We start from the raw sequence: 27,811 nt of genomic DNA, 5'->3' as shown, positions 1-27,811 counted from the left end.
TATGTACATACATATGTATGTATATTTTCAAAATTATAAACTAGATGTTAAATACGACTCCGACTTTATTTTATGATGATTCGACTACGACTCCAGCTCCGGCTTGAACGATTTTAATAAGATGGACTTTTCTTGCCGACATATAAAATTGTTAGTAATAATAAGTGAAAATAGTAAAAACATTATAAAAAAAAGGAATTAAAAAATCACTGAAAATTTACTCTTACCCAATTTATTTAATTATTGATAATAAAATAGATATCAATAAAAAGTAAGTAAATTCATAGTGTATATATAAATATTTCATACACAAAAACAAATCATTTTATTTAAAAAAATGAGAATAAAAAAGTATGAGACCATAACGGTAAACGGACTACTAGTCATATGTGAACCAGTCACAGGACAACCGGTCGCTCTAGATCGGTCACACGTGATCACCCGTCACACTAAAATTGTTCACACTCTAAAACTGGTCATGAGAAAACTGGTTACACCCTAAAATCGATCAATCAGTTTTCTCGTGACCAGTTTTAGGGTGTGGCCAGTTTTCTCGTGACCAGTTTTAGTGTGACGGGTGATCACGTGTGACCGATCTAGAGCGACCGGTCGTCCTGTGACCGGTTCACATTTGACTAGTAATCACCGAACCGACCATAACATATCACAATACGTGCAATTCAACGATTTTATTTATAATCAAATTCATGATTTTTATAAAGAAATGATTAAATTTCAATTTAGTAGTGAATTTTCTTCAATAAAATTGGAGACTATATAGTAGAAACACATACCGTAATACTATCAATTAAAGTAAATAATAAAAACGAGTCAGAGTCAATTGATATTTTACGACTCTGACTCCGCTTGAAATGCTCCAACCCCGACCTTACAGTCCTTGTAAATAGGACCTGATAATATTAGATACATTTTGAAAACTGGTAAAATCTTTATTTGGCACCATGGTTTTACATCGCCTGATTTTCGTATCGTCCGCAAATAAGTTTACACTTCAATAGATCTTACAACATGATTCAAACTCTTTCACCAAGCTACTTAGATAAATGATATAGGAATCGGTATATAAATACGGAGAGAAAACATAATATTCATGCTCAGTGGCAGTGCCGGCCTTACACCCGATGGCGCCCTCGGGAATTTTTTTCTAAACACCCTTAGAAGGAACTTTCGCCTTTGGTGCTCTAATCTAAAATTTTGAATGGCTTTTGGCGCTCTAATTTTAAATTGTAAAGCGCCTTTGGCGCATCGTTTGACGCCCTAACTTATTTGGCGCCCTCGGGCGCCGCCCGACCTAGCCTCCCCCCTAAAACCGGCACTGCTCAGTGGATCCGAAATGTTGAAGATCTTCTTAATTCATGCTCCATTCAAAAGTGAGAACTGAAAAATGAATTACATATACACATGTGTGTACACACATATATACATTTCTCAATTAAGGTCTTATCACACAAGATAATTTATATGAGTTTATCAATATGTATTATGTACTATAATTGTAGATATACTACATATCTAGTGATATCTACATACGTACATACAAATTATACAATATACTACTGTAAATTTAGTATCTTAGAGGACTTTCTGGGTGAGTTTGTGTTGTCTTCTTGTCTTATGTTCATGGGTACATGTATTTGACTTTCTATCTACCGGTATATTAAACTAATTACCAAATTTTAATCTGTTTAATACCATTATCTGCACTGAATTCTGATGATCCATAACTGATTTAAACGAAACTACATATCTGTAGATACAAAGTTATATAATATATAAAATAAATAAATATGTACATAGCATTTGCACGTGAATGGATTGTGTTTAATTTTTCTTTACAGCAAATATCATTAATTTCGGATAATTTCGAGAGCATTTGGATGTTAATTATTTAAATTAAATCACTGGAAAATGATCACGTTTGAGGAGCAACTAATGGAATTAATAAATAAAGTAGAAATAACACCTGCAAAATATCAAGACATACAAAATCTGTATTCAGATTTACACAACTGCCTGAGGAACATATTTCCTGGTAACTTTTTTTATTTAATCTACGTAGTAATAATATGTAGAAGTTTTGTGATCATGCGGGAATTTGAATTCAAGATTTTGACAGATTTGAACTCGGAATCGATCACTGATCTCGTTTTCATGGTCTAGAAAACATCTGCGTTTCTGTGTGTTAGTACATTGTTTGTGGCTGTGTATTTTGAGGATTTTTTGAACACTGTTAGTCCCATCAAACTGAAACATAGTATCGGTTACTGAAATGCTAATCGATACGACGTCAGTTTTTGTTAATTTTTTAAGTTTACAGGAAATGGTACCTACCCATAGGTGTTTATGTACAAACATAGGTATGGTCATATACAAACATAGATTGTTCGATTTAAATTCCACTATTTTTTTTACCCTTTAAATATGTATGCTCTTCACGAAAAAATTCAAGCCTTGTATCAATGTAATGAAAACAAAACAAAAATCATCAAATTTAATAAACCGGAAGTGGGATTTTTTCCTCTTAGAAAAGTCAAAAGTGATTGTGACCGACTTAAAAATAAACTCAATTTTAGATTATATTTATATAATACTAGTGGTTTTACCTGGCTTCGCTCGGTATTTGTAATATAAACCGCTTAAACATGACTAATCTAATAGTAAACATTTTTTTTAATTTATTTGAATAGTTTTATCTTATATAAATTTATTTGAATATTCATTTGTTTTCTTTATTAAATTGACCGTCACGAACAAACAAACATATATACTAAGTCTCTTTCGAAATTATATGTATACCAGAATCCGGCGGTGCCTTCGCCCCCAGAGCCCCCCCGGGGACTTCGAATCCTTTGAATCGAAAAAAAACGAATCAGCGCCTTTGAATCGAAATAAAAATAACTCGAATGTGTTGTTTCCAACCAACCAACCAATGTTAGATATATATGTATATATATATATATATATATATATATATATATATATATATATATATATATATATATATACATATACAAAGTCTCTTTCGAAATTATATATTAAGCGGGCTCTTCACTCGCACCGAGCGCGGCCGCGAACACCGTGTATGTGAGTCGAAATGTGAGTGTGTGCGTTTCGCGCGTTCGAGTTCACGCCTCGCAGCGTCCCCCGTGTTTTATTCCGTGACGAAGGGACGCGTCACGACGACGAAGCGAAACGCACACACTCACATTTCGACTCACACACATGGTGAAAACGTGATTCCTTCGTCGCCGAGCTGTCGAATACCGGTTAGCGACGCGATCCCCGTTTTTGGCGGAGAACTTCGCAGAAACGAAATCTTACTTTAAAGTTTAGACGAAACCACTTTGGTGTTGAATCGTATATATGTGAATGTTAGTAAATGACGAAATTCATACGAAGAAATAAAATCAGGAGCGAACAAACTGGCCAGGAAGGGGGGAGAAATTTTTGCATCAGGGCCCAAAATTTCTAGCTACGCCACTGGCACTAAGGGGTTAGTAAAAATTAGTAAAAAGATGTCACCACACTCATTGAGTCGCGGCGCGATTTTCACGGGCGAGTGAAGAGCCCGCTTTAGATAATATAAATAATCCATGAAATGAAACTTTATCGATAGATATTTGCCTTCCGAGCATGAATATCCTGTTGAAAATGCATATTTCTTACAGCTATCGAATGTTCGATGAAACTAGTCACCGGAGCCTGAGGGGGCCGTGTATTGTTCAAAGGTTGTAAATGCATTGTTAAAGGTTTGCCAAACAATGGATAGCACTGTGACTATCCTACCTCTAGATGAAACTTTAACTTTTACCAAATCTCAAACTATCGTATGTAGCCAGGGACGTCATTTCAGCTTTTTACACCTTATTGAGTTATGAAATATGAAAAAAATAAGCTTATTTTTGAAAAAAAAAATATTAAAGAGAGAAATTGGAAATAAAAAAAAATTATTATCATAATGAATCATATCCCGCATTTGTTTTTTTTTATATTTACAGATTGTAAAATCGAACCTTACGGTTCTGCAATTACTGGTCTAGCCTTTGAAGACAGTGATGTGGATTGCTTCATATCAGTTGAGTCAACGCAGATGAAACATTTATCAACAAAACACAACAATGATCTGCACAGCCACTTAGTAAACGATACGAAAAATATTCTTCGAAAACACAAACGAATTTTCAAACGTGTAGTTTGCTTACCAAGTTCAATTTTCCCTATAGTAAAATTTTTGCACGTACCAACGCAGACCAATTGTGACGTGAGTTTCAAAAACCGCACTGAAATCTACAACAGCCAGCTAATTTATTTTTTAATCGCTTCCGATCCAAGATTGAAACCTCTCTTTCAATTCATCAAATATTGGAACAAAAACTTAAGCATAGGATCAGTATCCAGTTACGCTCTGGTGCTCTTGATAATATTCTATTTGCAACAAACTTGTCCACGCATTTTAATTCCGATTAAAGAGTTACAACGCGATAAAAAGTTTGATTTGTATGTGGACGATTGGAATTGTGGTTTCGATAACCTTTCAGCTCTACCCAAGACCCAAAACACCTCGTCGGTTTTCACATTGCTGCGAGGGTTTTATCACTTTTATGAAGATTACGATTTCGCCGATAATGTGATATGTCCTTTCGCGGGGAAAAGTTTTCGCATGGATGACTTTAATAAGTTGGACAACTTGTTGCCAGACTATCAAAGGTATGTAAACCGTGTATATGATGGCAGCACCAAACATTTCTTGAGGAGGGGAGTAAATGTTCAAGATGTTTTTGAACATTCCCGTAACGTAAATATAACAGTTGGGAATATGTACTTGTTCAAGGGACATTGCCAATTGGCCTATAACAAGATCAACAATGCAATTGATAACAATGAATATGATAATATTGTAAATGCGTTGCTAAATCAAGAGCTCGGATTGGTGCAGTATATACAGGACCAACGCCGATCGGCGCTTTGCCGACAAGTCCATGGGCCTGAAGAACGCCGATAGGCGTTGTATTTTGAGAAGCGGTTTATTCGTCTGCTCTCGTCGACGCTCCCGGTCCGAATGCCTTCCAGTTCGAGAGCGCCCCGTATTTATACATGTTGAGCTCAACAAACTATTGGTCGATGAATCGGGCGATCCTATTGGCCGTTACATACGGCTCATTCATACGTAGAGGCCATTTTGGCGGGAACGAGAGATCAGGTGATCTGCGCTAGTAAACCATCGGTCCACGAGCGCCTCTCACCTAATGGCTACGTCCACACTACCGATATCTACACCCGATATTTACCAATTTTTCCATAACCAGTTCCTAAATAGCAAACACAAGTTGCAATATGGGAACTGGATATGGAAAATTCGAAAATATCGGGTGTAGATATCGGTAGTGTGGACGTAGCCATTCTCTACGTTGCAGTATTATTTTATATTTAACCCTTTCGCGGGCCGTGGGAATACGGTTTCCCAGTGACTTAATTTGCTTCAAAAAGCCGGTGGGTGTACATATGAGAATTTTTAAAAGCAATGACATTTAGCGGAAATCCCCACCAACACGTTGCAATAGATTCTTTCTGTATCGATTGTAACATAATCATAATTCGTCCGTGTTTATGGTAAGCGGCGCGCGCGAGGGTTTGACAGCTGAATAAATACCAGTTTTTTCAACGTAAAATCTTGTTTTTTAACTATATAAGAATTTTAAAAATCGATTTATGTTCCTTGCACTTTGTTTTATTATATGTACTATACATTATTATTGAATTGTTCCATATTCTTACGATTTTCATTGGTGGGAATACATCTTCCCACGGATCTAAGTGAAGAAGTGGAGGGAGTGGGAACCCACTTTCTAATAAAGGGTTCGAAGTATAGAATATGTAGATATTGTAATCTTTATAATAAAGAGAAAAGATCAAAATATATTTGTAGTGGTTGTAAGGGTTCCTTTATGTGTATCACCGTGTTTTAAATTATTTCATAATAAATAATGTTTATTATTAGAATTGTTTTGTTGTTATTTTTTTGCTTGTTTATTTATATGAACAGGAAATGGTGTTCGATGTACCATTTTTTTTTTAAATTTTTTTTGAACTTTTCAAAATAATGTTTTTTTGGATATTATTATTATTTTTTTTTGAATTTCATCTTTTGTTTGTTTATTTACTCTTTTAATTTTAAATATATATGATTTTATCTTAAAATGCATAAAGTATACTTCCCACTTTTTTTTTCTATGTTTAAAACATGTTAATTAATTTTTTTTCCATATTTGCCTTAAATATGTATTTTTTAGTAATACTATCGAAATGAAATTTGTAAAAATCAACTAGAAATAATTCGCCCGCGAAAGGGTTAAATCAAATCTACCTATAATAAGTAAAATTATACTTATAAATATTCGTTTTCGTTTTACTTCATTTTATATATTGAGTACTATATGTTCGTTATTTTACGCTTAATTTATACAAAATGTATAAAAAGTTATAGAAAATCAAATATATATTCAATTTAAAAAGTAAATTAAAAATAAATCTTTGTCATTTTTTGAGATAAATCTTTGGATGTGGAACAATAAAAACAATAAAGTAAAACTAATTGAAAGTCGAAAAATAAATGTGTGATAATCACGAACAAGGCGGTAATGGCACGCGTTAAGACCAGATTAAACGTCAAATCATCTCAATCATAAACATCCCTCGATGACATTACACGAGGGGGCGGAATCCCCTTTGATTGGGGCGCTTATGGAGCCCAACTGGCTTCTGTGTCTCCACTTCTTCATTCTAGCCCTACTCAGCGCCACACTTGACCACGTCCTCAAACCAGTAACAACCTAACCTAAAAACATACCAACACCTCCATACAAAAACTGAATATCAATCATTTCATTCGCTCTATTCCAGCTGTGGTACATATTATGTAGACCCCTGCCTGAAGAGAGACCGCTGAGAGATGAAATGCTCAAAATCAGATCTCAACAACAAGCTCTCTCTATCAAGGATGATTTCGCCGCACACTCCAAACTCCAAAGGAAATTCAACAAATTGGTGGACCAGCTCAAGTCGCTGGTGCAAGTGAGGTTGGAGAGAAACGTCAAGCTCAAATATGCCATACAGTATAGCGTGCAAGCGGCGTTAGCCGTGCTGATGCTGGTCTCGGTCATATACTTTCGAAGAGAACCACTAATAGTACTGAAGCAAAATTTGTTCCCTTTCGAGAGCTTGTTCAGCTATCCGAGTGGAGTGCCCCATGCCATCGCCCCGCACGCTTGGGTCTTAATTTCGAGGCTTTCCTGCAACACTGTCGTGAAAGCAATATCAAAGATCAACGAAGTGAAGAAAAACAGTACACCCGAATGATAACCCGTTGAATATTGATCAATTTTTTTAAATTTTATATGTTATGTATTTAATTTATTGTGTTTTTGAGGTTGAATGGAATGGTAGAAAATTTTGATTTTTATATTGTATATTGTAAACTTGATGAAGGAAACGTTACAGTTGTTGGCAGATGCACTTTTATTAGCTGCTTAGTTTTTTTTATGTTTAAAATGAAAACTCTGTAATATTATCAAGAACCTTTTGTGTCCTCGATGATGCAATGGCTATATGACGGCCAACAATTGTGATGTTATTTATTTTTAATAAAAATATACAATACTTAATCAGCTGGTCTGGTTTACTGTTTTTATATAATATCCAATATGCTGATGATACTGCTTGCTTCACAAGTAGCAAAAAACCAGACACTTCTTAAAAATCTTGAATTTTCAATTAAAAAAATGGCTGAAAACTTCACTAAGTGGAAAATTCAAATTAATCAAACCAAAACAGACGCTATATTCTTTAGTGTTAGAAAGCATAAGCCACGTTCAGATCTGAAAATCCCCTCTGGAGAAAGTCTGAAATGGCAGTCAGTAATAAAATATTTAGGAGTAACGTTCGATAAAAGAATGAGATGGGCACCTCACATTGAGGCAGCGAAATGCAAGGCGATGTGGGGTATACCCTCAATATATCCAATATTTATCAACTCAAAATAAAATAAAATTATATCGTGCGCTCATATTACCATTATAAACTTATGCTTCACCTGTATGGAATAACGCTTCGAATACTAATCTTTCCAAGCTCCAAGTAATACAAAATAAATCCCTAAAATAATTTATAATACACCCATATATACTAACTTGAAAAAACTGCATGCCATATATAATATTCCGTTTGTTACAGACATTACTAACAAACTAACCAGTAGATTCTATGACAGATTCACTAATAACCATACACTAACACACTTGTGAAGAGTCTCGGTGATTACCACAAAATGTCTAATTTATAAGGATTGTAAATAGATTTTTGAGCTCTTTTTCCTATTATGCTGTAGATTAACATTAGAATAATATAATACTATGATTACTAACCAAATTAAACTAAATTGTAAAATAGAAAACGATCAGTAGATCAGTAGCTATTAAAATAAATATAAGATGTATTGTGAACATAATTTCGTACTAATAAAAAGCATTTAAAAATCAAATAAAAAAAATATATATAATATCCGAAATATTAAAGCTGCGATTTCAATTTACCATGTCTTCATAACTGACAGTTTGTCGGGCAGGTTTTTCTATAACATTTATTACAGTAATTGGTTTAATCTTGTTTTAATAGTTGTATGGGGGATGAACGAATGAGACGACTGGCATGTTGATGCGGTAATTGGACTATTGGTCACATTGGGGTGGTCACAAAGACAATTTTTGCCATGAAAATCGCGAATACACAATATTTGGCACTCAAGTTCTCGTTACTATGATAGTTATCGTTAGTATGATGGACTTTTCGGCTGCCAGATGTTCCGTTATAGAGATTTTAGTGACTTTGTGACGAGTAATTTGTGACCAGTAATCACCGAACCGTTGATGGACGTGCTTTATTTATGACAGCTGAAGGCAGAGTGAGGTAGCTACTCTGAACACAGTCGAGTTGGTCCCCACTCGCAGGAAGGTGACCATGAACTCGACCATGTCGTAAAGCGAGCCGCCACAGTTGACTGCTTGGGGTTAGAAAATGAGTACAAAATTAGATTTAAATTCATTTATTCTCCATCAAAACTCATAACAAGTTGTATTCAACTGTATACATTAATTTATATTAAACCTAATTGAGCAAGCACATAGCTTACGTTGAATTGCCTTCACACAATCAACTGATGCAATAATGTTATTCCTTGCTGAGAAAAAGGCATACTACTTATGTAGGGCGGCCAGTTGTACCGGTTTTCCGGGATTGTCCCGGTTTCACACCTCTGATCCCGGCGTCCAAAAGTCCCGGTTTTAGATAACTGCTTATTGACCTCTCATTGTTCAGAAATACCGAGCCCTCGCAGTTACGAAACTACAAAAAAATGCATGAATCTCAATCTCTCGTAGATCCACATCCATGATTACAAAGCGAGATTGAAAAAATCAAGGTTTTTCTCAATCTTATTTGGCGATATATAATTGATTTCATTAAATATTAAAATAAACTGAAAAAAAAGGAAATACTAGTTAATAAATGGAAGGATCTTAAATGTAATTTGTTAAGTTTATGTTTTTACGAGGTATTTTTTTTTTATCATTCTTGTAATATCTGTGCCGATGTACCTTCTTTAATTCTTGTTTTTATTTTATATTTTATATATATTTCATAAAAGGCCACAGCGCCCAAATATTTTGTAAAATGTAAAAAAGATTCATAGAAGCATAGAAACAAATAAGATTTTGGATGGTACATGGTGGGGGGGTGGGAGGGGGTACAATTAAAATGTCCAGGTTTGGGTCACACCCGAAAATTGGTCACGAAAAAACTGGTCACACCCAAAAATTCGTCCAATTTTTAAATTTTGGGTGTGACCAGTTTTTTCGTGACTAATTTTCGGGTGTGACCAGTTTTAGTGTGACAGGTGATCACGTGTGACCGATCTAGAGCGACCGGTTCACATTTGACTAGTAATCACTAGAGCCCGGATAACCAAGGTGCCGTTTATTGTTCAAATGTTGTAAATGCATTGTTAAAGGTTTGCCGAACCTTTTTTTACAAAGCATTTACAGCAATTGAACAATAAGCGGCACCTTGGCTATCCGTACTCTAGTAATCACCGAACCGATGGAGAGGCGAGGCAATCTGGCAGCACTGATTGTATACTTTTACATATTAGAATATTTTCTATGATCAGCGGACAGTGCACTAAAGATTGAAGTACGTTGAAAATTTTCACTGTCCGGGGTATTTTAAGCGTAGTATATAATTACAAAAATATTTCATGTTTAGAATTTTATAAACAAATAAATGAAAATAAGAAGCTTTTGCACCAAATTAGCAGTGTAGATAAATATATGGCAACTGAGATGATTAAATTCAACAATTAATTTTTAAACACACTTTTCATGTTCCTAACTACATATTATGTATGTTCCGGTTATTATGAAAGTGGAATGAGTCATGTAATATTTCGTTAGATAACACTGAGCAACAAAAAAAATACCAGAGCGGAGACTAGCCAATCTTTACTAAGTTTGACCCACTGAATTCGAATATGATATTGATTTTTGTTGGTGGGTGATCGTTTAAAAAAATGCGCGATTTTTACAGTTTTTTGGCTTTTGCGGTCTTTAACTCAAAATTTAGGATTGTTACGCTCAAAGTGAGTATTGAAATCAATAGTCAGATATTTTTTCCTATTAATTGTTATATTTCATTGCTTTAAAATACTTCTAATTAATTGTCTAGCGAATTTTAAGTCAAAAATATATATTTTTTTACGGATTTTTTTTCCGTGCTATTTTTCATTTATTTGGCAAATTTTTTATTTCACCACGTTTATAAGGATTGGTTTTCTATCTCAATATATTTTTTTTTATCTAAACATACTAACTCAAGCGGTAATTGCAAATTAAAATGCTTTCGTTGTGTATATGGTTGCAACGCGTAATATTTTGGGTGCAAGCGAGACGGCACTGATTTCAATACTCACTTTGAGCGTAACAATCCTAAATTTTGAGTTAAAGACCGCAAAAGCCAAAAAACTGTAAAAACCGCGCATTTTTTTAAACGCTCATATCTCGTAAACGATCACTCACCAACAAAAATCAATATCATATTCGAATTCAGTGGGTCAAACTTAGTAACGATTGGTTAGTCTCCGCTCTGGTAACTCAAAAACGTGATATTTTGTTGCTCAGTGTAATTAGACTTTCACGTAAATTTGTTTTAATAATTATTTTGATACTACACAAAAATATGTGTATACATTGATGGATTATATCTATTATTTTTAAAAAATTGACGAATTTTTCTTCGACGAAACCAAATTTTGGATTTGCACATATATAAATTTGAAAGTAGAGTTGTCTCATTTTAAGTCTGACATAATGTATCATGATTCCGGGGAGGGTAGGGGAAACGGAAGTCATTGGATGTGTGATAGTTGTTAGCTATTTAAATTAAAATAATACATAGACACTGATTAATAGCACGTTCAACCCGGCGTGTACCACCGGTGGCCACTCGGTTAGTGCTATAATTTTACGGTTCCACTTCATTGAGCACCCCAACACTAAAATTCCTATAAAATTCTTAAGATTTAGCGACAACTCATTATATAAAGTGATTTAATGCCGTCACGCTTAATTGGGTGCCACCACATGGGCAAATGTATGAAATCATGCGCCTGGCTGAATGTGTTAATGGTAAATTAATATATTAGTATCAGTTAATGGTGAACAGGAACACCATCAAAAGGTACTCGGTAATGTTGCAAGGTTCTTATTTTGTAACTTTGAAATGTGACTCGTGTTTTCCGCTGTTGAAGTTATGTGTTAGCTTTGACCCAAGTCAAAATAGGTCATTTATATTACAGTCGACCTGCTAGCGTATTGTAAACGAGGCTCGGGTAGGTTAGGTTAGGTTGCAATGAAAAAGATCGATTCAAGATTCAATTTTTATTATCTATACATAATTATTGTTTTCGATGTCTATCGGTGAAGGCTTTTTAAAAATTCACAAGCGACGTACGATAAGGCCTCTATGTTTGCATGTTTTAAACTTTACAATAATAATAATAAATAGAAATGTTTTACGGAACCGTTTGGACAGAACCCAAAATCACAGAAAATAAACCGATTGTCAACCGTTCGATAAAACATTTTTTATAAATTTTTATTGGAAAAAAATGACTAATCTCAACGCTAACTATAAATATAGGAATCTATTCAAACTTAAGCAGCCTCTAACATCATTATAAATACTCAATACAGTTGAACTAAATCATTTACAATGAACAAACACACATAAAAATAATAATAAAAATTGGCATCCTATTATGTTTCACATATCTTTATTTTTAAATGAATTAATAAGCCATTTCTTTAAATCTTTCTCATTTTTTTTTAGACTAGTCACATTACACTCGACCAGATTGTTTCCTCTCTCACTTACAAACTCTAAAAAAAGAATCAATAATGTACAAATCAAATTCACTCGCAATAATATGCATTTCATTTTGTGCAATATTTTTGGCAACCTCTTAAATTTACAGCGATACAAAAAACATACACTACGGCACCAAAAAAGCGACAATCGTCGCTTACTTTTAAGAATAGATTGTCGAAGCTTATATAATATACATTTTAACCAGACGGTGACAAAGTTTAGCGGACAGTGCATCAAAATCTAAAAGACTTGGAAGATCTTAAAATTGGCAATCTATTATATAATTTAAATTAAAAAAAAAAAAACAACATACAAAATTGGAATATATTAATATGTATATAAATTGTGCAATGAGAAGAATATATTTTATTTCATCGATAAACACTGTCTTGACCAGTGCATCTGCTCAAAAAGCAATTTTAAAGCTTGAAAATTGACACGATTCTCGGTTACGGAATTAAAAAGGTTGCTCACTACTGCGGTACGGACTATAACTACTTATTTGCATATGGCTTCACTTTACAGCGAAAAAATTCACTACTTGACGTCGATTGAATCACAGCCTTTCATTATTTTGAAAACATAAAATTCACCCACCAATAATAAACAAAAAAACAATGGCATAAAATTTACTAACATTATTAATAGACTTCTCTCGCGGCGGAATAGTTGTGCGAATAAAATAGTGATATTTCAATGGTAACGATCGACGGCCGTCTATATGTACGTATGTATATAACAAAAATAATCATTTTTAATCCGTTTATACAATAAATAAACGATTTGGAACGATTGTTCCAAAGAAAAACATTAAACGTTAAGCCAATAGTATACCAAACATCAAAAGAAAATAACAAATGATTTAAAAACTAACATTTCAAAACAAAAAGACACAATCAATGGAAAAATGGCATATAAAAAAACCACTTTTTCACAGAGCGCCTCATATACATATACATCAATAAACTCCATCGCAATTGAAGTAACATATACATATAAATTCATCATTGGATATGCACAAGTCTTTTTTAAGCCATCATAAGACAGCTGGGAAGGCCTAATTGCAGACATAAACATACAGCTGCTCGAGTACATTGGTTCAAATTAATGAAGAGATCTAAAATCGTGCAACTTAACCGTTTGCCCGTGGCCGTCTTCTATAGAATTTCTGAACTTTGCACGGGATTTTGAGCCTTATATGCGCCTATTTCTGTTTTAAGGTTCAAAATTGGTTGAATATATTACTGAGAGTTGAATGCCAACCCACAGATTACATCCATACCTAAACATAGATTACTCCAAACATTAGATCCATTTGGTAACCGTAGACATAATTTAACCGTTTGCCCGCGGCCGTCTTCTATGGAAGCTTTGGGCGCGGCTGTCTTCCATAGAATTTCTGAACATTGCACGGGATTTTGAGCCTTATATGCGCCTATTTCAACTGTTTTAAGGTTCAAAATTGGTTGAATATACTACTGAGAGTTGAATGCCATCTATTCAATTTGCTTAAAATGAATATATACCAGTCAAAATGAGTGGTTTTGTGGAACCATACTGAAACCTCGCTTATGTGACGTCACGTCTTCATACATTTATGAAGAATGATTATTTGACAATTAATCCAAAACTACGAGGTATATTATGTATTTTATTGTTTAAAATAATACTTTATGTGTTCATTAACATATCTGGTTACTTGAGTAAATATTAAAATCTGTATTTAAGGTCGAAAACTCGATTGCCAAATTCGCGAAAAAGATGCCGCCGCGTACAGGGCTTGTTCGCTATATTTATTGCCGCCGGCAAAGGGTTAACAACCGATATCATGAAATTGGTGGACTCAATATATAGTGTCGGGTATTTGACAGATCTATGTACATTCAGGTCCGTCAAATGGCTTACTTAAAAAATGCTATCTAGCGTAAACTAGCAAAATAATACACCACTGACATGTCACGATCAATAAAATGAGACCGTTATATATACCAAGACAGCTAGAAAGGCCAAATTGTAGACTTGAACACACGACTCGAGTTCGTAAAAGTAGACTCGATCTATAATAAGATTGCTTACTTGACAGTTCAGGTAGATCAAACCATTAATAAAATATTTCAACATTGGTTTTCAAGTGTGTTATCACGAAATTACAAAAACATTTATATCATACATTACTTCATCGGCGACAAAGTTGACATTGTACACATCGTCAACGAACAACAAATGCTCTAAAAACGTACAACTTAGAAAATATCATCTCACTTTAGTATGAACAAGGCAAAATTTTAGCATTCACTGTGAAATATGTACAACTTATTTATAATACCTGATACAGAAAAAAAAAAAATACATATTTATATTTATATATATATAAAGGCCATAATTTACAAAAAAAAAAAATAATAAACGTGCTGATTAAGAACTACATGTCTTGTACTTGATTTGCTTCGTATAAAAAAGGTTTAATTTTGCCTGTGGATCGTCGGATTGTACGTCTTACATCTCCGACGGCGGCAGAAGCGTTGTTTCCAACGGTAGAACGGAACCGTTGTGCTAGGTGCTGTCGTAGAACGACGAGTTGAAATACGCCGTGAGCATGTAGACGACGGCCTCGTACGTCGACATCATGATTGCCGTGTTGGGTATCTGCCGCACCAGCTGCGTGCCCAAGCCCCTGTCAAATTCGAAACAGTTAACATTCGATGTATATATAATCAATTTGAAATATCGGCATTTTTATGATTTATGTATACCTGTACACCCCTCTGTGACCTTCTTCGATCCAAACAGTGTGAAGTGTTTGCCAAAATGACCTATATTTATTGCCTTCTTCTCTCAGTCTGGTACGAGCTACTTCTGCAATGAAAATTTCACAAACATTCAATATATGAGCATGAATAATAGGCTCGGTGATTACTAGTCAAATGTGAACCAGTAACAGGATAACTGGTCGCTCTAGATCAGTGCTACTCAAACCAGTACTGGTCTGTGCACAAAGAAGTAAATAAAAAATTAAAACATAATCTTATGATAACGTTGCATCATCTCATCCATTATATATGTATAATAAATGATAAAGACAAGCCCTATAAACTCGAGATTATTCGGGATACTATGCCAAGATATAGGCGCGGATTATAAACGACTACAAATGACGACTTTTTTATTGGTTCACAGACGAAATATGACTTTTTTTATAGATCTATGCCCAGTGAACACGAATCTGGTAATAAAAAATGTTGATTGGCTCGGGATTCGGAGATATACATGTGTTTTGTAAATCGCGCGATTTTTCTATATCTTGGTGTTGTTCGGTCGATGTCTCAAAATCTGTCAATTTCCTGTTCAAAAGGAATATTGCATTCTATAGTCGGGTATTTTATCTTTTATTTGTAGTACTTTTCAGCTTTCAAATCTCTCTAAGTAGTCGTCCAGTTTAAATCAAAAGTACGTATTGTCACTTGGGATTTTTTTCCACTGTTAATACTATTTTATATTGAATATTTTCTATTGAAACATGTTTATTGGGATATTGTTCTGGCCACAATATTTTTTGTTTTCGTTTAAAAAGGTAAATTGGAAGTGTGCTGAATTTTAAATCGGTAAAATTGCGAGCTAAAAGCTCGTACTAGTATTTACACTCGTATTTATCTAATAACAAACAAGCTCATGTCTCATTAGTTTTTTTTTACATTTTCATTTTTCATCTTTGTCTTAGTACATTTATGATTTATAGATATTGTACTTCTTTGAATTCAATAAAATAAATTTTACTACTTGTTATTTTTTTTACTTTTTTATTTAAAAATATGATGCTGCTCCGTGAGAATTACTGAAAAATATATGCTGGTCCGACAACTGAAAAAGTTTGAGTAGCACTGCTCTACATCGGTCACATGTCAAAATATAAAAAAATAGAGGTATTAAAAAATACACTAAAAATTGACATGTAACCAGAGAAATGTTATAATAATAGAAGCGCCCTTTTGAATACATTTCTTGTTTCAATAACAAGCGTACCGTTTCCATAACTACGCAATATTATACGCGTATGCTATTGCCGAAAGCCGAGTCTTTCATGAAAACTTTCATATATGATGTTAATTGAATAATGTGTTACTTAACCCTTTGCCCACGGCAATAAATACAGCGAACAAACCGTAAAAACCGTACGCGGCACCTTTTTCGCGAATTTGGCAATCGAGTTTTCGACCTTAAATACAGATTTTAATATTTACTCAAGTAACCAGATATTTTAATGAACACATAAAGTATTATTTTAAACAATAAAATACATAATATACCTCGTAGTTTTGGATTAATTGTCAAATAATCATTCTTCATAATTGTATGAAGACGTGACGTCACATAAACGAGGTTTCAGTATGGTTCCACAAAACCACTAATTTTGACAGGTATATATTCATTTTCAGCAAATTGAATAGATGGCATTCAACTCTCAGTAATATATTCAACCAATTTTGAACCTTAAAACAGTTGAAATAGGCGCATATAAGGCTCAAAATCCCGTGCAATGTTCAGAAATTCTATGAAAAACAGCCGCGCTACGGACTTGTCGCGCAAAGCTTCCATAGAAGACGGCCGCTGGCCAACGGTTAAATGATCAATTTACGTATAAAAATGTATCCCACTTTGTTTATTGTGTGTTTTTGAATGCATCGTGCAATTTTTAACGATGCACTTGCCCAGAGAAGTTTTTATCGGACATACATACGTCGACCACCAAGCATCAAATACGACTGATGCTAAAATTACTTACGATTGTCTGTGGACAATCGTCACTTGACAACAATATAATGCCTACAGCCACTTCTATTATTATAACATTTCTCTGCATGTAACCCAATTTATTGAATTGTTAGTAATGGTATACACAATAGCCACAATAGCCATTTGTATGACGGAAGCGGTCTTATCAAAAAATCATCACTTTTTTTATATTTCGTCATTATTTTGACTGTACAAAAATTTGTTGAGAGCTTCCTTGAGTATCTATCTTTATTTTAAACACAAAAAAAAAAAAACATATGAACTTAATTGAATATAAGCAGGCCAAAATGACATATCGAATCGGCTGGACTTGTTGTGTAACGTGATATTTTTACTTCTATCGCCCTTAACAACAACTTTGTCTGTGTTTAATTACCATGAGGATATGCTATGCATGACGCCACAGTTTTAGAGAATGCTCCGGCCGCCATGAACTCTAAAAAGTCTTTGGGTTGCTTTCTGTCAGGATTGTGCGCTGAGGAGTCGCCGTTCGCAATCGCTCTACGTCGACTCGCCTCCATCAGTCTCGCTTTTACACCTTCGTACAGCACAAAATGCACCACCGTTTCGCTAATGCCCATATACGAGGCACTTATACCTTTGTAAAAACCTAAAATTCCCTAAAAAACAAAACGATTATTATTAATTCAACCATTTACAATTCATATTTGAGCCGTCAATTTTGAAAGTGGAATAATTCAGTCTCTCAATTTCATTCACCGAAGCACACGTGCTTTCTTTATCGATGAATTCCTGGTACAAAAATACATTATAAATGGCAACAAATTATTTGGCCACTTTATAATTCCAAAAGTGGTCAAGTAAAAGAAGGAAAAATTTATCAGTAATCTGATATATAATTGGTTGTGGCTATTTGCAGGTACTATATCTGCGAATTTTTAGTACTATATCAAAAGACTCGAGTATTATTGGTACATTTATGAATGATACAATTTTGTATTTATTAGAATATTCCCGTTCCCGTTTCAAGTGATGGTTGGAGCTCTACTAACGTCCCTTCAACGCCGTGTCGTCATAAACCAACTGATAACGTGGTTACCAACGAACACATTCCCTTGACTATACAATGGCGCTTCAAACTTTCGCGTCGGTAAAATCGTAATGACGAATATTATTATTAAGAGGTTTTTTTTTCACAGTAAGCTTCCCGGACATGCATACAACAAATCCTGAAAGTTTCATCGTAATCGGTTGAGTAGTTTAGGAGCCTATATGAGACAGACAGACAAACAGACATTCAATTTTATATATATAGATATACATATTATTTTAGCTTCTGCTTAGCATCGATAGGCGCCGGGTTCGATCCCAGGGCCGGGCCTCGAGTGAAAATGAATCTTTCAGAGTAAGCTGTTGGTCAGACCTGGATTTGTGACTTCAGGTTGATCGTTTCTTATCAGAGAGCCAATTTTCTCTGATTTCATTGTTGAAACGGTTCCCGGAAAAAAATGGCTAAAATCCTTCCTATATACAATATGTCACCTATGTGATTGATTAATGTGCAATAAATAAGTGTGTGTACAATTTGATAGATGTCTCATTGATTTGCGAGTTTTTCAGTGTCTCGTAATTCAGTGACTTATATAAAAATGCTGCATTGTAATTGGCCAGGAAGGCGCATTGGGATTTACATGTAAGGCCTTCCTGGTATATATGTAAAATAAATAAATAAATATCTACACTTCTATTTGAAATGCTAGTGGGTTCAATATTATTCATCACTTCAAATGCAGCTAGTCGGCCCATATCGGTTATGAAACTGCCAAATTAAGTAGTCTTTAGCTACTAATTCCATTTTCAAAATAAACAGCCTGTTTGTGAATCAACAATGTATACCGATTGTGCATATATTCGTTTGATACATTGAGCCGCCGTCACCGTTTGCCCGTCGAGCTGTAGCCTCGTTTTGACAAACCATATTGGATTAGTCGTCGTGCATGCGACAAAACCTAAAACAAAAATTTTCCAAATATAACATAAAATCTATCATACATTAAGCTAAAAGTATATACATATATATATATATTCTTTGAATGAACTCAGAAGACAAAACTATTTGACTGAGCATTATCAACATATGAACAATAAAATTTAATGAAAAAGTCACTGATGCATAATATTTCACTTTGACTGAGGATGAAAGTCGAACGCAAAAATAATATAAAAAGAAAAAATTTGCACCTGTCCGAATTACAACACTAAAGCAATGATACAATTGATAAATATATAAAAGTATATGATTAATGCACAATATTAAAAGAAAAGAGAGTATAAAAACCATATTACCGGCCGCACTGGCAGCAGTTAGATGAACAACCGGAGTATCCGGCTGCAAATGCTGATTTGCCAGTGCCTTGGCTCGGGAATATGTACAGAAGTATATAGCACGAGATGGGGCCACGCCTACTAAGTTGGGGCCGAGACCCTTAAATAGGGCTCGGGGACCTTCCGTTTCTACTATATGTCTGCAAAGAGGAAATTAATCACCATTCAGTTATGATAATCAACACACGAATCAATCAAATATTATTACTCTTCAGAGTTCATGAACCAATTGTACGATTATATGACATTTTGCACCGTCTGTTGGAATAACAACGACAATACATACATACTTTCACTACTGGCAGATATATATATACGTGCAAAAAGCATTTCTTTATAAGAAAGAGTATGGGTACTACCCATATCTCTATCCTACTCCTTTCCTTTTGGGCATGCTTGGGTATAATTCCCTTGAACTTTGGAGAAACTTCTCGTTAATTCGTTTCGTTCTCCAGCTACAGCGTGGTAATACGTCATGCCCGTTGTTGCTGGAACAGTTGGGACTTTATGTCCCTAATAATTATGTGCGTGGTAGACATCATCATTTGATGGCTGTACCTGCTGCTCGCACAGTTCTTTTTCGAAGGGCTCCTATTCCAAGAGCTATTCGACTTCTCAATGAAATCATTGCTGCCGTCCCTGAATGTGATATTTTCCACCTTGGTGCGCGTAGATTATCGGATATTATTTTAACATGATTATCTGGTAACCTGCGCTCATAATTATTTTCTTAATTTGAATGTGATGTATGAGTGGAATCTTGATCTACTCTCTTCCATTTGGGCCTCGCTGTGATTTTATTTTTATTTATATATATATTAGATTGTTTTATTTTATGTTACTTTTTATTTCTTTTTCTTTCTCCTTATGTACATTTTTATGTACTATATTTATTTTGTTTAATATGAAACTAAGAATGTGATTTTTGAATTTCATTTTTGATTTTTACACTTTTGTACATTTATTATTTTTCTTATGTATTATTTTTCTTTTGTTTTGTTTTTTTATTTTTATTTTTTCAATTTATCATGTTTTTCTGCTTTTGCATTTTTATTTTTCTGTTTTTCATAATCAAATGTAGGCTATTGTGGCGCATTAGGTCCAAAACTACTATAAATAAATAAATAAATATACCTGTAAATAATCATTTTGCAATAATAATATATGTACATGGATTGATTTTATTTGACTATTGTGATTCAATGGTATTTATAGTTCATTTCACACATGAAAATTCAAAGGCAATGCGTCGTCATACGCCGAGTACATATCATAACATATATATATCTGCTAATTGATATCAAATATGTAACATTTAAAGATTTCAGCATAAAGTATCGTCGTTCATATTCCGACAGACGGCCCAACATATTGTGTCACATTCGTGTTAACACATGAAAATTGATAACGAATAGAATAGTTACAACTTAAGTATACATATATTTATATAAGTACATGGAAATAAATAAATTTACCTTATACATTGTATAAGGCTGACACGAGGTCTCATGTCGCTGCGGCCCGTATTCGATACCTGAAAACAAAACAATCTACGTTTATTTCCATTCACAAGTTAGCTAACATCAGCACAAACACACACACACACACACGATAATTGAGGATAATCGCTCGGCAATGAAATACAATTATATCTCAAAGTCAGACCGCGGCAAACAACAAATAAACGATTGCATGAGTAGGTCCGTTCACGCGAAGGAGTGACAAGGAACTTTCAGAGAAACGTGATGATGATAGTAGGACCTGCGGGCAAGGCGCACGCGTGCAGAAGTGCCTGACCTGAGCGGCAGAAGGAGTCACTCGAATCGGAGACGGTCTCGCGTTGGGGCCGCCGACGCCCCGCGACGACTGCAGCCGAGTCTTGACCACTTCCAAGGGACATGTCACCACAGCTCCGGCAGTTCCTGCAACACTAATCGTCAAATGGGTCCGTTAATTCAATGATAGCGGCACAAAGTTTTCAGTTACATTTTTAAATGGTTGTGGCTATTTGCAGGCACTATATCTGCGAATTATTGGCTATTTGTAGGTACTATATCTGCGACAGGCGCAAAGCCTTCTGCGCATGCGCGTGAACTTATAATCCGATTATTATTTCTTGCATTTAATGTATGCTAGACTTGTTTAATCAATCGTTCATTATACATGAGGCAAATAAATTTCGCACGTTATTATAATAGATTTATATCATTTAGCTAGTTCGCGGCTTGTACTTGTATGCAAGTATTATACGTTGTATATGATAATAATTTTCTAACAATTAATAATATTAACTAATTTGGATTATATTTTTTACTCAACGTCACTTTACGAGTTCGAACTAAATTTTAAGAGGTTTAAAACAAAATTTTAACAGTAAACACGCTGACAGTGACAGTTCACGCGCATGCGCAGAACGATTTGCGCCTGTCGCAGATATAGTACCTGCAAATAGCCAATAATTTGCCGACATAGTACCTGCAAATAGCCACAACCTTTTCAAATTTTCTACCCCATACTTCATATATAATACATAATTTAGTGGAGATTACATTACAAAAAAAAAAAGAAAAAAAAAGAACAGCATGGTTAGCATATAATGCTTTCGAATAAAGTGGTCACGGGTTCGAGTCCCACTGGTTGCTGCTGGCCAGACCTTGGTTTGTGACTCCAGGTCGATCAGAGTTTGCCAATTTATCTGATTTTCATTGAAACGGTTCCTGCAAAATCGGCATCCGTTTCCCTATCTCTCTCGCAAACTTTGAGTTATTCAGCATCTTGATGTTTCGCTGGTTTTAAAAATGTTCAAATTTCTCCATAGATGTTGATCTATTTGCCTTGTATAAATGCTTACAAAGTAAATGTTTGACCGTGTTTAATGTAAAAATATATAATAATTATGTATTTATACAAATGATATTTCTTGATCTGTATAGTACACTCGTCGCATTGGAGCGATCTGTAGGACGAGTGCGCATGATTTATTGAATACAAAAACAAAAAAGATAATTGATTCTGTTTGCATACAACCAGAACAAAGTTAAAAAATGTAAAATTTCCTAATTGAAATTTTTAAAATAGCCATAAACTTAAATGACAAACTAAGACATGTAACGAAACTAAACCTTTTTATAAGTTAATTTGTATTATTGCACATTGTCTGAGATTTTTCATGTCCGCACAGTATAAGTTATTGCTCTTCGCACCATATATGCCTGGGTTGCTTTTAATATTTTCATTGAATTTATACTAAATATTTCGTTTGAAGTCACATTTCAGGAATATTATACTAAAATACAATTCCAAGAAACCATTTGTACCGACGACAGTATATCGTTTGACGTGTTTTAATCACGAGTAGTTGACATTTGACGGTCAACTTCCTGGATTCCTCGTAAATTATAATATTTAAGTCAGTATTATTACTTCAAGTAGAAAAATTAAGTTGAATATAAAGTGTTTTTAAGTTCAAAGACGATCAGTTTTTTTTATTTTATAATTTAATATATAAAAGATAGAATGAAGGCTGAAAGAATGAACCTCGTGACACCCCTTAGGGTGAAAACACATCGAATCGTACGCCATGCACTTCTTCAGGATTTACAGCTGGGAAGGGTGTTTCTTCATATCATTGTTAATTCATACGATCTTATTATTTCGACAAGTTTTCCTACATTTCTTCAAATATATGAATCACTGTCAATACAAGGGAAATTATTTTATTATTATTTTTATTTTACATATATACCAGGAAGGCCTTACAGGTAAATCCCAATGCGCCTTCCTGGCCAATTACAAATACAAATGCAGCATTTTTATTATAAGTCGTTGAATTGCGAGACACTGAAAAAACTCGCAAATTAACGAGACATCTATGAATTGTACATAAATTTTTATTGTACATCAATCAAATTTCAAATAATGGTGACATAGTAGGTAGGAAGGATTTTTAGCCAATTTTTTTTTCCGGGAACCGTTTCAACAATGAAATCAGAGAAAATTGGCAAACTCTGATAGGAAACGATCAACCTGGAGTCACAAGTCCAGGTCTGACCAACAGCATACTCTGAAAAATTCATTTTCATTCAGGAATTGAACCCGGCACCTTCTTGACGGTAAGCAGAAGCTTAACGTCCAAGCTATGCTGCTGGCTAAAATAAATCATCGAAAAGATTCCAGGGGGTGATTTTGGCCTAGCATAGATCAGGCGTGCTAGTTTTCATCTATCGATATTTTCTATACAAAATTTTGGTTTCTATACAAATGAAGTTTCATAAAAGACTTTCGGGAATGTATACCATTGATAAAGATTTTTGTTTTTGAAATTTGATTGATCCCAATACTCAAAAGTAGATACCCGATACTCGATGTGACTACAAACGATGCTCGCATGTCAGATAAATATATCGGAACAAATATAACCTTCTGATTCTGAACAAACCGTAAATAATGCATATAACTGCATACGAGGACTAATTTAGCACTGTATAATTCAACTGATCAATACTATGCAATAGCATTCAAAACAAACTTATAATTATACAAACTTGCATGCTTGTATTTACATATTGCAAAATTTCCCATTTTTGCCATGTTTTAAGGCCAAAATATGTAAATCTTGCACAAAAGGTCAAGATCACATAAAAATTGAAGGAAAAATGATCAATTTAATGATACAGACACCCATTAATTAGTTTATAAAAATGATTCGTAAAATAGAATACGGATAAAGCATCAGATTAAATACTGAATGTACCCAAAATGATTCTAAATAACAATGTGTACAAAATTAATGTACTGATAATAAAAATAACTGGACATATAATATATGACATGATAATACATGAGAAAGTGAATAACGCCTCCTTATCAATTGATTGTTAATTTTCTTAAAATGATGATTTACAAGTGTTTTTCGGTTATCAATCAGCATAGCGTATGTATTCGTTGTTTTATAGATAATTTTCTATATACATTACAAAATTAATTATTTGTCATGTAAAAAGTTCGAATCCAAGGAATGTTGGACTAATGTAGGATTTATGTACATATCATTGATCAAATAAGTTTTAAAAAATTATAGAAAATAACATATTATTAGAGAAACATGACTTAGTTTTGGATATGGTTTAAAGAAATATGTAGATTTTATTAACATTCTTGAAATTTACCTGTAAGTAAACAAAAAACAATGATCAAAAAAATAATGTTATCATGATTTTTCATATATGTATACATATACAAATTGATACTGATAAATAAAAAAAAAATCTGTATGGCAAGCTATCACAAAATGTATTCAAAAATCAACTAGATTCAATTATTGTCGCAAATTTTTCTAAAATTTATATATATTTTAGAAACTGGTATTTTTATATCATTTAATTTATTTTTTAATTGAAGTATTTCCTTTTTTTTTTGAATATCATGTTTAACTATTTTGTATTATGACAATCTAACATTCTTTCGGATCCATCGGCCATGCGGCTTACCCAAGTATTATTACATAAATAAATTATAAAACTTCCAGATTTGATTGGAATTTTTGTCCCATTTTATTTTACACAAATTGTCATTTAACTGAAATGTAGGTAAAAATTTATTTCATTTATCAAACTATAATCTGAATACTGTAGAGTCAAAAATAAAATAATACAAACAAAAAGTAATTTTGTAAAATTGCAATGTGGAGTTTTTTGAACACATTATTATTGTATTTTAAGTTTAAATATGTACCAAGTGATATTAGCAACAACTTTTCGTCTCATGTTGGATGTTCTGTTATTTATTATCTGATGGAAATATATAAATTGAATTTCAATCAGTGTTAAGGATCATCTCGGAATGCAAGTTTCTGTCTAGGATCTCAGTTCGACATCAAAATGTCCTGGAGTCTTTGTGGAAGCTACCAACCAAAATACCAAACTACTTTTAAAACGCTTTTTTATTTTATTTTATCGTATATGATAATTCGCACATCTTTTTGATTTTCTAGAGGTGCGGTTTATCTGGTTTATCAAAATTAACACTACAGATATTGGAAGAAAAAAAATCGCCTGTGGCGCATGATTTTATGGTTACATGATCTTTGCGCGCTTGCATGAAATGGCGCTCGATCGTTTGATGCAAAACTACAAACGTCAACATAAAAAAAACCCGAATCACGTATTGTTTATTTGTTGTGTTGTTGTTGTAATCGTGTTGGCGTGATGTTTATACCAAGCGCACAACGATCTGGCACGATTTTAGTAAGCGCACAACGATCTAGCGCGATTATAGTAAGCGCGCAACGTTCTGGTTACCCATAAAATCACAACGGATGTGTTCGGGATAGGGATTGCAATTTACCGTCAAATTTCATTAACCGGTAAACGGTAAATTATTATTTCTACTACCGGTATACCGGTATTTACTGGTAAATGATTGTTTTTCATGAATTGATAACCGTATTTATAACTTTTCCTAAAAACGATAATCTAGATTGAATAGTAAATAATGAAAAGTAATACTCGGGTGAATAATGTCATTTTTATTTTTAACCAATTATGTTTATTTATTTAAAGTTTGGGCCATTTGAAAATTTCGATCATAATTGAAAGAAGCAACCGTCTGATCGCATTTATAACGATTTTGTTTGATCTGTGTTGCCAGTGAATTTATCAATTTTAAATTTCCACATTTAATATTGAAAATAAACAAATTACAGACAACCTTATCCACAACACACCATTAGCATCGATTTTTAATAGTATATTATGCAATAATATGCCTGCATATGTACTTATTAATTCACAATAAAATAGTTTACGGTAAATTAAAAAATTTATCGGTGGCGAAATTTCACTGATTTACCGGTATTGCAATCCCTAGTTCGGCATACATCATCTGAAGACTATTTTTATTAATCTTTTTGCTAAAAAATGTTTGTTTATTGATGTCTATTTACATAGAGATCAATATCAAAAAGAATAAAAAAATGAATCTGAAAATCTATTTTATTATTTAAGAGGCTTTCAGTCAGTTGAATCGAAGTTTAATCCGACTTTAAAAGTTATGTGAGTGGAGAATATTGTGATATTTGAGTTTTTTCTCAGAACAAGTTGGCAACCCTGATTTCCACTCGTGATCGTGATAAATAAAAGAAAAAAAAATGAGAAAAAATAAAACAAAAGAAGTCGGTTCGATTAATTTCAGATGCGATCATTCGGGATGAAGGGTGAGTCGGTGAACGTGGTGTGCGTGACGATCGTACACACATAATCACCAAGTTCACATTCATTGTACATCCATAGATAGTGAATAGTGTGAATAGTAATGAAGAATGGAGCATCGGAGTAGTGGAGTAAAGACTAAAGACTGCAGTAAAGTGGAGTGAAATAGTGCGTTCGAAAACACGGAGAGGGCGCGTGTTGTGTTCGCGAACTGCGCAATAAATTGCACAAACGCGCACAATTATGTAAACACGGGGGTGAAGGGCGAGAGCGCCACACACACACACACGCACTCACACGCATGTTGAGAATAATATTGCACACATTATCACGAAGAGTGGTAGCGAGTGGTGTGTTGGAAGTGAGCAGTGAGCAGTGAGCAATGAGCGATATGCGATATGCGATATGCAATATTTATACTGACCCGCCGGCGAGGAGATGTATGGCGGTGTCACGCTGCGACATGTCGACGTCGACCAAAGCACACCACCGAAACTAAAACTAAGTCTAAACTAAGATGGCCAATGGAAGATGGAGAAGTTGAAAAGTTTGGAGTGGAGTGTTGGTGTGATGGTGTGATGGGGTGGTATCTCGGACAGCCGAAGAGTCGGGCAGCCGACAGCTGGGCCACCGTCGACACCGTCACACTCGCCACCGCTTATTTACGCGCGATTCTCGTCTACACTCAGGCATCCCACAACTGTGGCTCCTGGCTCTCTCCCCCCCCCTCTCCCCCTTCTCCTTCTCCTCCTCCTCCCCCTCCTCGAACATCCCAACTGTCATCGTCGTCTTTCGTCTGCCCGCCAACTTTTTGCTTAGCCCTTTAAATGCTGACCAACGCCGATCGGCGTTTTGCCAACAATCCCATGAGCCTGAAATTCGCCGATAGGCGTTATTTTTTGAGTATGTAAAAAATAAACAAGAACTCTACCCGCTATGCCTTTTCTCGATGGAAATCCCTAACTGCCGAG

The 27,811-nt window shown here is 34.3% G+C and overlaps 4 protein-coding genes across 5 annotated transcripts in view; 2 read left to right on the top strand and 2 right to left on the bottom strand.

Annotated features, from left to right (window-relative positions):
• The window catches only part of LOC143910016 (uncharacterized), a 358,729-nt gene that overhangs the window by 50,036 nt on the left and 280,882 nt on the right, over nt 1-27,811 (bottom strand). The gene's annotated exons all lie outside the window — the stretch shown is intronic.
• On the top strand, nt 1,930-6,707 carry LOC143923132 (uncharacterized). The gene is made up of 4 exons (XM_077446655.1): nt 1,930-2,053; nt 4,020-4,213; nt 4,271-4,951; nt 6,654-6,707. The coding sequence occupies exons 1-4, from the start codon at nt 1,930-1,932 to the stop codon at nt 6,705-6,707; spliced, it is 1,053 nt and encodes a 350-aa protein (XP_077302781.1).
• Nucleotides 6,656-9,553, top strand: LOC143910020 (guided entry of tail-anchored proteins factor 1). The gene is made up of 3 exons (XM_077428357.1): nt 6,656-6,843; nt 6,922-9,292; nt 9,349-9,553. Exons 1-2 carry the CDS (start codon nt 6,718-6,720, stop codon nt 7,375-7,377), a joined length of 582 nt encoding a protein of 193 aa, XP_077284483.1. The 5' UTR covers nt 6,656-6,717; the 3' UTR covers nt 7,378-9,292; nt 9,349-9,553.
• Rim2 (replication in mitochondria 2) lies at nt 9,116-27,523 on the bottom strand. Of its 2 annotated transcripts, XM_077428353.1 has the most exons (8): nt 27,265-27,506; nt 21,430-21,562; nt 21,108-21,166; nt 19,594-19,772; nt 19,144-19,256; nt 17,663-17,906; nt 15,249-15,351; nt 14,857-15,169 (listed from the first exon to the last, which is right to left on the bottom strand). In XM_077428353.1, exons 1-8 carry the CDS (start codon nt 27,303-27,305, stop codon nt 15,049-15,051), a joined length of 993 nt encoding a protein of 330 aa, XP_077284479.1. In that variant the 5' UTR covers nt 27,306-27,506; the 3' UTR covers nt 14,857-15,048. The 2 variants fall into 2 exon arrangements, with proteins under 2 accessions (XP_077284481.1, XP_077284479.1); XM_077428355.1 differs by lacking the exons at nt 14,857-15,169; nt 15,249-15,351 and adding an exon at nt 9,116-9,417 and having other exon boundaries at nt 21,394-21,562; nt 27,265-27,523.

The sequence above is a fragment of the Arctopsyche grandis genome, chromosome 3 (genome assembly GCF_051622035.1).
Source record: "Arctopsyche grandis isolate Sample6627 chromosome 3, ASM5162203v2, whole genome shotgun sequence".
Taxonomy (NCBI): domain Eukaryota; kingdom Metazoa; phylum Arthropoda; class Insecta; order Trichoptera; family Hydropsychidae; genus Arctopsyche; species Arctopsyche grandis.
This window is presented reverse-complemented; position numbering and strand designations above follow the sequence as displayed.